The sequence below is a fragment of the Trichosurus vulpecula genome, chromosome 1 (genome assembly GCF_011100635.1).
Source record: "Trichosurus vulpecula isolate mTriVul1 chromosome 1, mTriVul1.pri, whole genome shotgun sequence".
NCBI classification, from domain to species: Eukaryota; Metazoa; Chordata; class Mammalia; order Diprotodontia; family Phalangeridae; genus Trichosurus; species Trichosurus vulpecula.
The window spans coordinates 466461220-466474536 of NC_050573.1; the positions used below are offsets into that span (position 1 = coordinate 466461220).

The following is a 13317-nucleotide window of genomic DNA, read 5'->3' on the forward strand; positions in this document are numbered from 1 at the left end:
ACATAGAAAGTATTTTAATAAATGGTTGATTGATTGATTGATTGATTTGAATTTTACTCCCATGAATAAGGCCTAATCCTTTTGGGCATAGTTAAGGGGGATGACTTTGCATAAAAAAATTACCTTTGCATATAGGAGTATAAAATAATGTAATTAAATTGATTTATCTCCCAATTATTGACATTAGCTCATATGTATTATTAAGCTTTGACATTTATACATTTCCCAATGTGTCCTATGTCAGTTAAAATCATAGTAATTATTCCCATAAGTAAAGCATACATATTGTAAATATAAGTATGCTTTCATTTAAAAGAGTTCCTAAAGAGTAGAACAGTCAGTACTTTGATTATTTTAGTCAAAGGGGTAGAAGAAGAAACTGCAATCTGTAAAATAGTGGTTTTTGCAGGAATATGCTTCAGCACTCCGGTGCTAGGATAAATCTTTGGTTTCATTGAAAGAGAACTCCCTCTAGTAATGCCAATTGTAGTCCATATGTTCTTGCCCATTCTGTGCCACTTTGTATCCATGTTCTTCCAGAGGTTTGCCACAGGGAATCTATCCAATGGTCTGTTCATCTTATTTGCGTTCTTTTGAAAATAGAAAATAGTACTAATGGACTAGATAGTCTGTTCATCAATTTTCCTTTATTCCCTGAGGTATTACAAGCCAAATTTGGTTTTGGATTGTACATTTCTTTGATGACAACCCTTACGCTTCTTCTTTTCTAGAATTCCTTGATTGACACAAATTACAGATTAAAAACTTAAATTCTTCAGAGTTTGTAGTATTCCATGACTTGTTGCCATATAATATTACTTGTAAGATATTGGTGTTAAAACAATAGGCTTTTATTTCTAGGGGAAAATTGGGGTTATTAAAATGCTTTTCCAATTTCCCAAAGACATTTCATCTTGCTCTCTTTTGTTCATTTCTGGACCCAACTCATTGTTCATTTGTAGTGTCCAAAATGGACATACTTTATTGGTTGTCTAACTGCTTATTATAATCTGGAAAATCATCATTTTTCATCCAGTTCGTTTAGTACTGTGGAAGAAAAATACAATACTATGCATTTGGGGCGCAAGCTTGCCAGAGACAAATTTATTAATTATAATAATTCTAATTCTATGCCTCTCTACTTAGAAATCCAAAGGAATAGAAATCCATCCTGCCTTTGAAAATCTATCTCACACACAAGCCATTTTGAAGTTATAATTTATAGTATTACCAAACAAAAGCTAAAATTCCACAGTAAGAGAAAGCAGTGGCAAAAAGTAACAGTTGGATTCATCAGACAGAACAACAATTACTCAAGTTTTTACATATGAAAGAATCATTTTCCTGAAAATATTCAATCCCTCTTTATCTGCCTTCTTTCGGGATTCATCTTTGAACCTGGTCAGAGGTAAAATCAAGAGATACTACTTAAATAAATTTTTTTAAACATTCATTTTTAAAAATAACATTTTTAAACACTCTTTTAAAAAATTTTGAGTTTTAAGTCTTCTCCTTTACCTTCCTCCTTCTCCATCATTGAGAAGGCAAGCAATATGATATCAATTACATAGATGTGAAGTCAGGCAAAACATCTTTCCACATCACTTAGTGTTGCAAAAGAAAACATATAACACAAGAAAAATAAAGAAAGTTTAAAAAGTATTTTCAATCTGCACTCAGAGTTTATCAGTTCTCTCTCTGGAAATAGATAGTATTTTTCATCATGGATCTTTTGGAATTGTCTTGGGCCATTGGATCACTGATCAGAGGAGCTAAGTCTTCCACAGTTAATTATCATTACAATATTGCTATTCCTGTGTACAATGTTTGTCTGCTTCTGCTCACTTGTCTGCATCAGTTCATACCAATCTGCCCAGGTTTTTCTGAAACCTTTCTACTCATCATTTCTTACAGCACTATAGTGTTCCATCACAATCATATACCACAATTTGTTCAGCCATTTCCCAGTTAATTGGCATCTCCTCAATTTCCAATTCTTTGTCACCATAAAAAGAGCTGCTGTAAATATTTTTGTACAAATAGGTCCTTTTCCCTGTCTTTAGATCTCTTTGGGATACAGACCTAGTAGTGGTATTGTTGGTTCAAAGGGCATGCACAGTTTTAGACATAGTTCCAAATTGTTCTCCAGAATGATTGGACAAGTTCATAAGTCCAAGAACAGTGCATTAGTGTGTGAAATTTTCCACATCCCCTGCAACATTTGTATTTTTTCTTTTAATTTATTTTCCTCTAATCTGTAGTGATTTAGAGCATGTTTTCATGTGACTATTGTTAGCTTTGATTTCTTCTGAAAACTGCCTATTCCTAACCTTTGACAATTTATCGATTGGAAAATCGCTCATATTTTTTTGAATTTAGCTCAGTTTCCTATATATTTTAGAAATGAGGCCTTTATCAAAGTAATTTTCTATAAATTTTCCCCCAGTTTCCTCTTTTCCTTCTAATTTTGGCTGCATTAGTTTTGTTTGTGGGAGGAAAAATTAATTTCATGTAATAAAATTATCCATTTTACTTTCCTTCCCCCTCTCTATCTCTTATTTGATCATAAACTCTTCCCTTATATATCTGCTAGGTACATTTTTCCATGCTCCCCTAATTTACTTAGAATATATCCCTCTTTATGCATAATTATTTATCTACTTTTACCTTATCTTGGTATACAGTGTGAGATGTTGGTCTGTACCTAGTTTCTGCCACTGCTTTCCAGTTTTCCCATCAAGTTTTGTCAGATGTTGAGTTCTTACCCCCCAAAAGCTTGGATCTTTGGTTTTATCAAACACTAGAATACTACGGTCATTTACTACTGTGTATTGTGTCCCTAACTATAACACTGGGCCACTACTCTATTTCTTAGCCAGTTTGAGATTTTTTTCATAGTTACTGCTTTGTAATATAGTTTGAAATCTGGTGCTGCTAAGGCTCCTTCCTTCACATTTTTTTTGTTGATTCTCTTGATATTCTTGATCTTTTGTTCTTCCAGATGAAATTTGTTAATTTTTTAATAGATCTATAAAATAATTTTTTGTAAGTTTGTTTGGTATGGCACTGAATAAGTAAATTAACTTTTGTCAAATTGTCATTTTTGTTATATTGGTTCAGCCTACCCATGAATAATTAATATTTCTCCAGTTGTTTAGGTCTATCTTTATTTGTTTCATGATGGCCTGCTTGAACAGGTTCTGGATAATGGATGACCCTTTTGCACTTTCCCAGTCACCAACAGAGTAAAGCAGGGTGCTGTGTGCTTTTCCCATGCTGTTTAGCATGATGTTTTCAGTGATGTTATCAGATGTCTTCAATAAGGATAAAAACAGAATCACGGTCAGCCTCTACATTGATGGTAAATTATTTAACTTGAAAAGACTACAAACCAGTATGAAAAATGGAGGGAAAGATTGTGTCTGACTCTTTGCATGCAGATTATTGTGCACTTAGTGTAACCTCTGAGGCTAAGATGCAAGAGTATGAATCGGTTCTCCGCTACTTGTGCCCATTTTGGCCTGACAACACAAAGACAGAGGTTCTCCATCTGCCAACATTGCACCATCCATATTTGGAACTATCAGAGCAAATGGAAAAATTTTGAACGCTGTGGATAAATTCACTTACTTTGGCAGTGTGTTTTCCAGGGACATCCATGTAGATGATGAGATTGATGTACATGTTGCCAGAGCTGGCCTGTGTTTGGGAGGCTCTGAAGGAAAGTATGGGAGAGGAGACATTACGCTGCCTACCATACTGAAGGTCAACTGAGCTGTTGTGCTGACCTCATTGTTGCATGCCTGTGAAACCTGGACAGTCTATCAGCACCATGCCAGGAAACTGAATCACTTCCATTTGAATTGTCTTCAGAAGATTCTGAAGATCACCTGGCAAGATAAAGTACCAGACGCTGAGGTCCTTTCACAAGCTGAAGTGCCAAGCATTCAAACTCTACTGCAGAAAGAGCAACTCTGAAAGACTGGCCATGTTGTTCCTGAAGGACTGGCCATGTTGTTTGAATGCCAGATGTACACTTGCCTAAAAGACTATTTTGCAGAAAACCCATACAAGGCAGGTGGTCATATGGAAGTCAGAAGAAGTGATACAAGGACACTCTCAAGTGCTGTCTAAAGAACTCCAGAATCAATTATGAGATATGGGAGAAACTGGCACAGGGACCTCCCAGCATGGTGTGCCCACATTAAGGAATGTGCTATGCTCTGTGAGCAAAGAAGAATTGCAGTAGCTCCAATCATTCTGGAGAACAATTTGGAACTATATCTAAAACTGTGCATGCCCTTTGAACCAACAATACCACTACTAGGTCTGTATCCCAAAGAGATCTAAAGAAAGGGAAAAGGACCTATTTGTACAAAAATATTTACAGCAGCTCTTTTTGTGGTGACAAAGAATTGGAAATTGAGGAGATGCCAATTAACTGGGAAATGGCTGAGTAGAAATGTGAGATGTGCAAATTTAGAGACATCTCCACTCTAAATGTTCATATGGACTATTTATGCCCAACCCGTGATAGAGCCTTCTGAGTTTGTATTGGTCTGATCTACCCAGTTGGACACACTGTACCTTGACCCCTAAGTAGTGATGTCATTTTGGTCTTCTCTGAACACAAAGGACAACCACCACCAACCAACCAATATTTCTTCAGTCATTTAGATCTGTCTTTATTTGTTTGAAAAATGTTTTGTAATTGAGTCCCTGTGTTTGTCTTGGCAAGTATTTTATATTGTATGCAGTTATTTTATATGGAATTTCTCTGTCTCTTCTCCAGGGTTTTGTTGGTAGTCTGTAGAAATGTTGATGATTTATATGGGTATATTTTCTGTATTGCAACTCTGCTGAAGTTGTTCATTATTTCAGCCTGATTTTTAGTTGATTGTCTAGGGTTCTCTAAGTATACCATCACATCATCATCATCAAAGAGTGATATTTTTGTTTCCACATTGCCTATTTTTGTTCCTTCACTTTCTTTTTCCTGTCTCATTGCAGAACATTAATCACACAGAATTGAATAATAGTGGTGATGATGAGCATCCTTGCTTCATCCCTGATCTTATTAGGATGGCTTCAAGTTTATTCCCATTAAAGATAATGCTTGCTTTTGGTTGGAGATAGATACTACTTATTTTAAGAAAAGCTTTATTTATTCGCTTTCTAATGATTTTAATAGGAATGGTTGTATTTTGTCAAGAGCTTTTTCTGCATCTATTGATTTACTCATATAATTTTTGTCATTTTAGTTATTGATGTGGTCATTTATGTTTATATTTTTCGCAATATAATTGATATATCGATTTATTTCATATAGTGATATAACTAATGTATAATATCTGCCCTGCATTCCTGGTATAAATCCCATCTGAATGTAATCTATGATCTTTGTGATGTATAGCTATAATCTTCTTGCTAGTATTTTATTTGAAATTTTTGCATCAATATTCATTAAGGTAATTGGTCAGTGGTTTTCTTTTTCTGTTTTTGCACTTTCTGGTTTAGGTTTCAACACCATATCTGTGTCATAAAAAACTTGGTAGGACTTCTCTTTACCTATTTTTTAAAATAGTTTACATAGTAGTAAGATTCATTGTTCCTTAAATGTTTGATATAGAATTACTTATAAATCCTGGTGATTTTTTCTTAGGTAGCTCATTGATGGCTTTTCTTTTTCTAAGATAGGTTTATTTAAGTATTCTATCTCCTCTTTCGTTAATCTGGGCAGTTCATATTTTTATGAATATCCATCTATTTCACTTAGATCATCAGTTTTCCTGGCATATGATTGGGCAAGACAGCTTCTAATAATTGGTTTAATTTCATCTTCATTGATGGTAAATACACCTTTTTCATTTTTGCTACTGATAATTTGGTTTTCTCCATTAATCAAAATAATCAGTGATATATCTATTTTATTGGGGGGGATCCTATAAAACCAGTTCCTAGTTTTATTTATTAGTTCAATTTTTTTAACTTTCAATTTTATTAAAATCTCCTTTGGTCTTCAGAATTTTCATTTTGGTGTTTAATTGGGAATTTTTAATTTGTTCTTTTTCTAGTTTTTTTTTTTAGTTGCATGCCCAAATCATTGATCTTCTCTTTCTCTCTTTTATTGATGTGTGCATTTAAAGATACACATTTTTCCCTAAGTACTGCTTTAGCTGCATCTCACAAATATTGGTATGTTTTCTCATTGTTGTCATTCTCTTTATTGAAATTATTGATCGTTTCTATGATTTGTTCCTTAACCCACTCATTCTTTAGGTTTTAGTTTCCAATTAATTTTAAAACTATGCTTCTATAGCCCTTTATTGAAGATAATTTATATTACATTGTTTTCTGAAAAGGATGCATTTGACATTTCTGCATTTGGTTATGTAGTTTTTATGTGCTAATACATGATCAGTTTTCGTGAAAGTGCCATGTACAGCTGAGAAAAAGGTCTGCTCCTTTCTATTCCTATTCAGTTTTCTCCAGAAGTCTATCATGCCTAATTTTTCTAAGATTCTATTTCTTCATCTCCTTAACTTGTTGAGAGTTGAGTTCCCCCATTACTATAGTTTTACTATTTTTCTCCTAGAGTTCATTTAGTTTTCTTTAAGAATTTGGATGCTATGTCATTTGCTTATCTCTTTTTTTCTTTATTAAATTTATTTACTTTTAGTTTTTGACATTCGCTTCCATAAGATTTTAAGTTCCAAATTTTCTCCCCATCTCTCCCCTCCTTCCACCCCAACACAGCATGTAATTTGATATAGGCTCTACGTATACATTCATATTAAGCCTTTTTTCACATTAGTTGTAAAGAATTAGAACCAATGGGAGAAACCACGAGAAAGAAGAAACAAACAAAAAAAAGAGAGAGAGCAAATAATATGCTTCAATCTGCATTCAGACTCCATAGTTTGGTTTTTTTTTTCTGGATGTGGACAACATTTTCCTTCATGAGTCTTTTGGAAATGTCTTAGATCTTTGTATTGCTAAGAAGAGAGAAGTCTGTCAAAGTTAGTTATCACACAATGTGGCTGTTACTGTGTACAATGGTCTCCTGGTTCTGCTCACTTCACTCAGCATCAGTTCATATAAGTCTTTCCAAGTTTTTCTGAAGTCCCCCTGTTCATCATTTCTTATAGCATACATTCATATGCCATAACTTGTTCAGCCATTCCCCAGTCGATAAGCATCCCCTCAATTTCCATTTCTTGGCCGCCACAAAAAGAGCTCCTATAAATATTTTTGTACATGTGGGTCCTTTTCTCATTTGTATGATCTCTCTGGGATACAGCACTAGAAGTGGTATTGCTGGGTCAAAGGGTATGCACATTTTTGTAATCCTTTGGTTAGAGTTCCAAATTATTCTCCACAATGTTTGGATCACTTCGCGACTCCACCAATAATGCATTACTGTTACAATTTTCCCACATCTTCTCCAACATTCATCATTTTCTTGTTTTGTCACGTTAGCCAATCTGATAGGTGTAATCACATTATTTTTTATGTTCAACAAACAAGCATAATGAAATCTTGTATCCTCTTCATCTTTCAGTCGGTTATGTGATGATAATGATGTGGGGTCTGCTGTGGAATCACTTGCAAAAGGCTTCCTATTGCAATCATTATGGATATCCTCCTTAATAACAAAGATTATTCTCATAAAAAGTAGTAAAGTAAGCATATGATTTATTAATTAAAAGGATCATAGATGAAAAGGTAGAAGAGGCCTCAAGCCATCTAGTCCAAATGCATCATATTACAGATGAGGAAACCGAGGCCTAAAAAGGTTAAGTGACTTCTCCGTGGTTATACAGGTAGCAAGCATTAAGCAATGTTTCTTTACTATTTACCTTAAAGTAAACTTCAGTTACTTTCTTACTTTGTTTTGCTTCACCAAGTTTGTCCCCAAGGAAGAGATATGAGAGTGCTCCCTCCTCTTCTTTGCATAAGTTTAGAATTGTAGGCATGGGTGTGGATATATGTGTGTATATGTTTATTTATGTATGTATGTATGTAGATATAGATAAATGGTTGATGTGCTATTAGTTTTATTCCCTCTTTTTATTTTTTTTATTAGAAAAGTTGGTTCTTAGGATGGGGTAGGAGTACGTAGACATTAGGAAATGAAAGATTTGCTAAATTAAATGATATCAATACGACATTTTAATATAAAAAGAGTAAAAATCTTTAAAATTTTATAAGGAATGTCTTTCATTGTCCAGGTACATCAGGCTCAGATACTGTTTTAAAAGCTCATTTTATTGTCTTTAAAATGTTACCGCATGGTCTATGGCAGTTAAATCCTAATACAGATCTCTGGTGATAGATACTATTAGTAACTTTATTGGTAGTGGAAAATTAAGCAAACAAAAAAAATACAGTTCTTTTTTTTTTATCACTATGACAAACACATTGCCCTTCCTTATTACTTACCTTGTCACTTGAAAAACGTGTTTCGTGACACCTATATTTGTATCCATCTTTCTGTAAGCACAGATTAAGGATGGGAGCCATATAATGTACTAACCACTAGAGAAATAAAGTTTTGAGAATAGTAAATGATCAAAGAGTTGAGAATAGCACTTTTATCTGTTATTTTTATACACATATGTTAACTATTTGTATAAATTTATACATTAATAATACTACATTTGAGGACCCTCCAAACACCGCTAAAAAATGGCTCTGAACAAATTCTAGAACTGCAGAACCCACGAAATACCAGAGGGAAACAGGGCTCCAGCCCAGGACAGCCTGGATGGTTGCTGGGTAAGGTCTATTGCACAGAGCTGGGAGCAGAGTGGAGCAGAGCCTAGCGTGGGCTGCGCCTGGACCAGCCAGACCAGGAGCCAGGCAGAACAGGCCCTGGAGCCCTGAACCAGTGAGCTGTGGCAGTTACCAGACTTCTCGACCCATAAACACCAAAGACAACAGAGAAGGTTAGTGGGAAAAGCTGCGGGTACAGAGTGAAAGGAGTTCCTGGTTCAGCCACCACCCCGGGGGCAATGGAGGTGGTGCAGCTACAGAACTACAGCTGCAGTTGCTTCCTGCCCCAGGCCCACCTGGTGGGAGGAATTAAGTGGTGGATCCCAGCAGGAGTGCAGAGCCTGCTTAAGATCTCTGAGTCACCGTACAGATTGGCGGTTCTTGGGGGAGGAGGAGGGCTGGTTTGGCAGAGCTTGCTGTGGGAAATAGCTCTGAAAACAGTAGCGCATCCCCTCAAGCTTGGAACAAAGTACTTTCTACTCTACAAGCAGTCAAACCCTGACAAAAAACACAAGGGTCAAGTAGTTGCCTGCAAACATGGCCAGGCAGTGAAAACAGACTCAGATTCAGAATCAGACTTTGTATTCTTTCTTTGGTGACAAAGAAGACCAAAACATACAGCCAGAAGAAGTCAACAAAGTCAAAGAGCCTACATCAAAAGCCTCCAAGAAAAACATGAACTGGTGGAGCCAAGATGGCGGCTGGAAAGCAGGGACTAGCGTGAGCTCCCCGCCGAGTCCCTCCAAAAACCTATAAAAAATGGCTCTGAACCAATTCTAGAACTGCAGAACCCACAAAACAGCAGAGGGAAGCAGGGCTCCAGCCCAGGAGAGCCTGGATGGTCTCTGGGTGAGGTCTGTCCTGCACGGAGCTAGGAGTAGAGCGGAGCGGAGCAGAGCCCAGAGTGAGCGCGGACCAACCAGAGCAGGAGCCGGGGGGTGGGGAGCGTGCCCTAGCGCCCTGAATCAGTGAGCTGCAGTAGTTACCAGACTTCTCAACCCACAAACACCAAAGACAACAAAGAAGGTTAGTGGGAAAAGCTGCGGGACTGGAGGGAGTTCGCGGTTCGGCTACCACCCTGTGGGCAGCGCAGGTGGGGCAGCTACAGACAGCTGCAGTTGCTTCCGGCCCCAGGCCCACCTGGTGGGAGGGATTAAGTGGTGGATCAGAGCAGAAGTGAAGAGCCTGCTGAAGATCTAAGTCCAGTCTGGTTGGGGGTTCTTGGGGAAGGAGGACTGCTGGCATGGCAGAGCTGGCGCATCCCCCCAAGTGTGGAACACAGTTCTCGAAACTCTACAAGCAGTCATACCCCACTGAAAAACTCAAGGGTCAAGTTAGTTGGCTGGGAATATGGCCAGGCAGCGAAAACGTGCCCAGATTCAGTCTCAGACTTTGGATTCTTTCTTTGGTGACAAAGAAGACCAAAACATACAGACAGAATAAGGTAACAAAGTCAAAGAGCCTACGACAAAAGCCTCCAAGAAAAACATGAACTGGTCTCAGGCCATGGAAGAGCGCAAAAAGGATTTGGAAAAGCAAGTTAGAGAAGTAGAGGGAGGAAAAATTGGGAAGAGAAATGAGAAGGATGCGAGAAAACTATGAAAAACAAGTCAGTGACTTGCTAAAGGAGACCCAAAAAATACTGAAAAATATACTGAAGAAAACAGCACCTTAAAAAATAGACTAACTCAAATGGCGAAAAGCTCCAAAAAGCCAATGAGGAGAAGAATGTCTTGAAAGGCAGAATTAGCCAAATGGAAAAGGAGGTCCAAAAGACCACTGAAGAAAATACTACCTTAAAAATGAGATTGGAGCAAGTGGAAGCAAGTGACTTGATGAGAAATCAAGATATTATAAAACAGAACCAAAGGAATGAAAAAGTGGAAGACAATGTGAAATATCTCATTGGAAAAACCACTGACCTGGACCACTGATCCAGGAGAGATAATTTAAAAATTATTGGACTACCTGAAAGCCATGATCAAAAAAAGAGCCTAGATATCATCTTTCAAGAAATTATTAATTATGCCCTGATATTCTAGAGCCACAGGGCAAAATAGAAATTGAAAGAATCCACAGATCGCCTCCTCAAAAAGATCCCAAAAAGAAAACTCCTGGGAATTTTGTCACCAAATTCCACAGCTCCCAGGTCAAGGAGAAAATACTGCAAGCAGCCAGAATGAAACAATTTGAGTATTGTGGAAACACAATCAGGATAACACAGGATCTGGCAGCTTCTACATTAAGGGATCGAAGAACTTGGAATACGATATTCCGGAGGTCAATGGAACTAGGATTAAAACCAAGAATCGCCTACCCAGCAAAACTGAGTGTCATGCTCCAAGGCAAGATATGGATTTTCAGTAAAATAGAGGTCTTTCAAGCTTTCTCAGTGAAAAGACCAGAGCTGAATAGAAATTTGACTTTCAAACACAAGAATCAAGAGAAGCATGAAAAGGTCAACAAGAAAGAGAAATCACAAGGCACTTACTAAAGTTGAACTGTTTTGTTTACATTCCTACATGGAAAGATGATGTGTATGATTCATGAGACCTCAGTATTAGGGTAGCTGAAGGGAATATACATATACTTATATATACACATATATTATACACACACACACATATGTACATACATTCTTTCATGTATATATATATATATATATAGACAGAGGGCACAGGGTGAGTTGAATATGAAGGGATGATATCTAAAAAAATTAAATCAAATTAAGGGATGAGTGAGGAATATATTGAGAGAGGAAGAAAGGGAGAGATAGGATGGGATAAATTACCTCACATAAAAGTGGCGAGAAATAGCAGTTCTGTTGGGAGGGAAGAGGCGCACGTGAGGGGTAATGAGTGAATCTTGCTCTCATCGGATTTGCCCTGAGGAGGGAATAACGTACACACTCAATTGGGTATCTTACTCCACAGGAAAGAAGGAGGAAGGAGATAAAAAAAGGGCGGGTGATAGAAGGGAATCCCATGTAGAATTGTGACTTGTGTTGGAGTATTTGTTTTTGGTGTTCAGTCATCTCTTGGCAAAGATACTGGAATGGTTTGCCATTCCCTTCTCCAGTTCCTTTTATAGATGAGGAAACTGAAGGAAACAGAGTTAAGTGACTTGCCCAATGGTCACACAGGTATTAAATATTGGAGGCCAGATTGGAACTCAGGAATATGAGTCTTTCTGACTCAAGGCCTGGCACTCTATCCACTGAGCCACGTTGCTGCCTCTACGTTGGAGCATTACAATCAATAAGCATTCATTAAGTACTTAATATGTACCACATATTATGCTAATCACATAGAATACAAAGGAAAATATAAAATCTCTGCTTGTAAGCAGCTTATATGTAATAAGTGATTATGAAATAGTTGTTGATGAATCTGTGTTCACTAATTCTTTTCTTTTTAATATAGGTAGGTGAGGTGAAAATAATGATGCCAGTGATGCTTTTTAATATTTTCTCAATGTATTGTCTCTGTGTATGTATATATGTATAGATGGAAAAGTCTACCCAGAAACCTGTGATCCAGATAACAGGATTTCGAGGCAAAGAGAAAGAAGATCTAACCAAATTGCTTTTAAAACTAGATTGCACTTTTATTAAGGGTAAGGTAAGTAGAAACCACATTTTTACTTTTAAAATATTAAGTTCAAGAGATGAGTGAGAAGTCGCAAAATAAATACTTGGTTAAAAATGAGATAAATGTAGCACATCATAAATAATCTAATGTGAAAGCTCTTAAGAAAGAAGTTTCCTTAAGTAATATTTTTGTTTTTTGTTTTTTAGCAATACAGAAATTGCACACATCTCATAGCAAAGCGTGCTTGTAAAAGTGAAAAATATTTAGCAGCTTGTGCAGCAGGTAACTTTACTTAAACCTTTTTTAAAAGTTAAAGGAAAATACTATAAAGAGAATAGCTTATTATGAACTTTAAGAATCAAAATGATCATCCACCTCACGTAAACATATCTCTAGTCAGAAGTCCTGGATATGGTGACTCACGCAGTCTTGGCACATCTACTGGATCTGAAGGGCTCCAAGTACAAATGGGTAGGGCTTTTCATCTCCTTAGGTGCCTGTAGTCAGTAGGACCAGATGCCACCAGGATGCTTCATCAAAGGAGGTACAGCTTAACTTCCTGAGGCAGTCAAGTCATGGGGACTTCTCCATAGCTTTTCAGGGAAAATCTGGCTTAACCCTTGGTGGGGAGGAGGAATCATGGAAAATAGTGGCAAAATTGTCTCTAATTATCTCTTTGTTGTGTTTATGTTCTTTTACACTAATTTCTGACATTTCAGTTATTCTAAGTTTATACATCTTTCTTCTAAATTTGTTACTTTATCCTGCATATATCACTTATCTTTTGAGTTATTTTGCTATTTGAACTTTCAGTTTTTTACAACTTTTTCGTTGTTAATTGATATGTGTTCAACTGTACTCATCTCTTGTGCTTTCTGAAGCTTCATAGGACACTTTCAGTTCTTCTGTGTTGCTTTGTAATTTAAGTTTTTGTTGTGGTCTTTTCCCTTGC

The 13317-nt window shown here is 36.8% G+C and overlaps 1 protein-coding gene across 1 annotated transcript in view; it reads left to right on the forward strand.

Moving 5' to 3' along the window:
- Positions 1-13317, forward strand: part of SLF1 (SMC5-SMC6 complex localization factor 1) — an 85886-nt gene that overhangs the window by 13178 nt on the left and 59391 nt on the right. Inside the window, exons 2-3 of the mRNA XM_036742226.1 lie at positions 12282-12395; positions 12572-12647. Of these exons, the coding sequence (XP_036598121.1) occupies positions 12282-12395; positions 12572-12647 (190 nt within the window). The remainder of the gene's footprint in view (positions 1-12281; positions 12396-12571; positions 12648-13317) is intronic.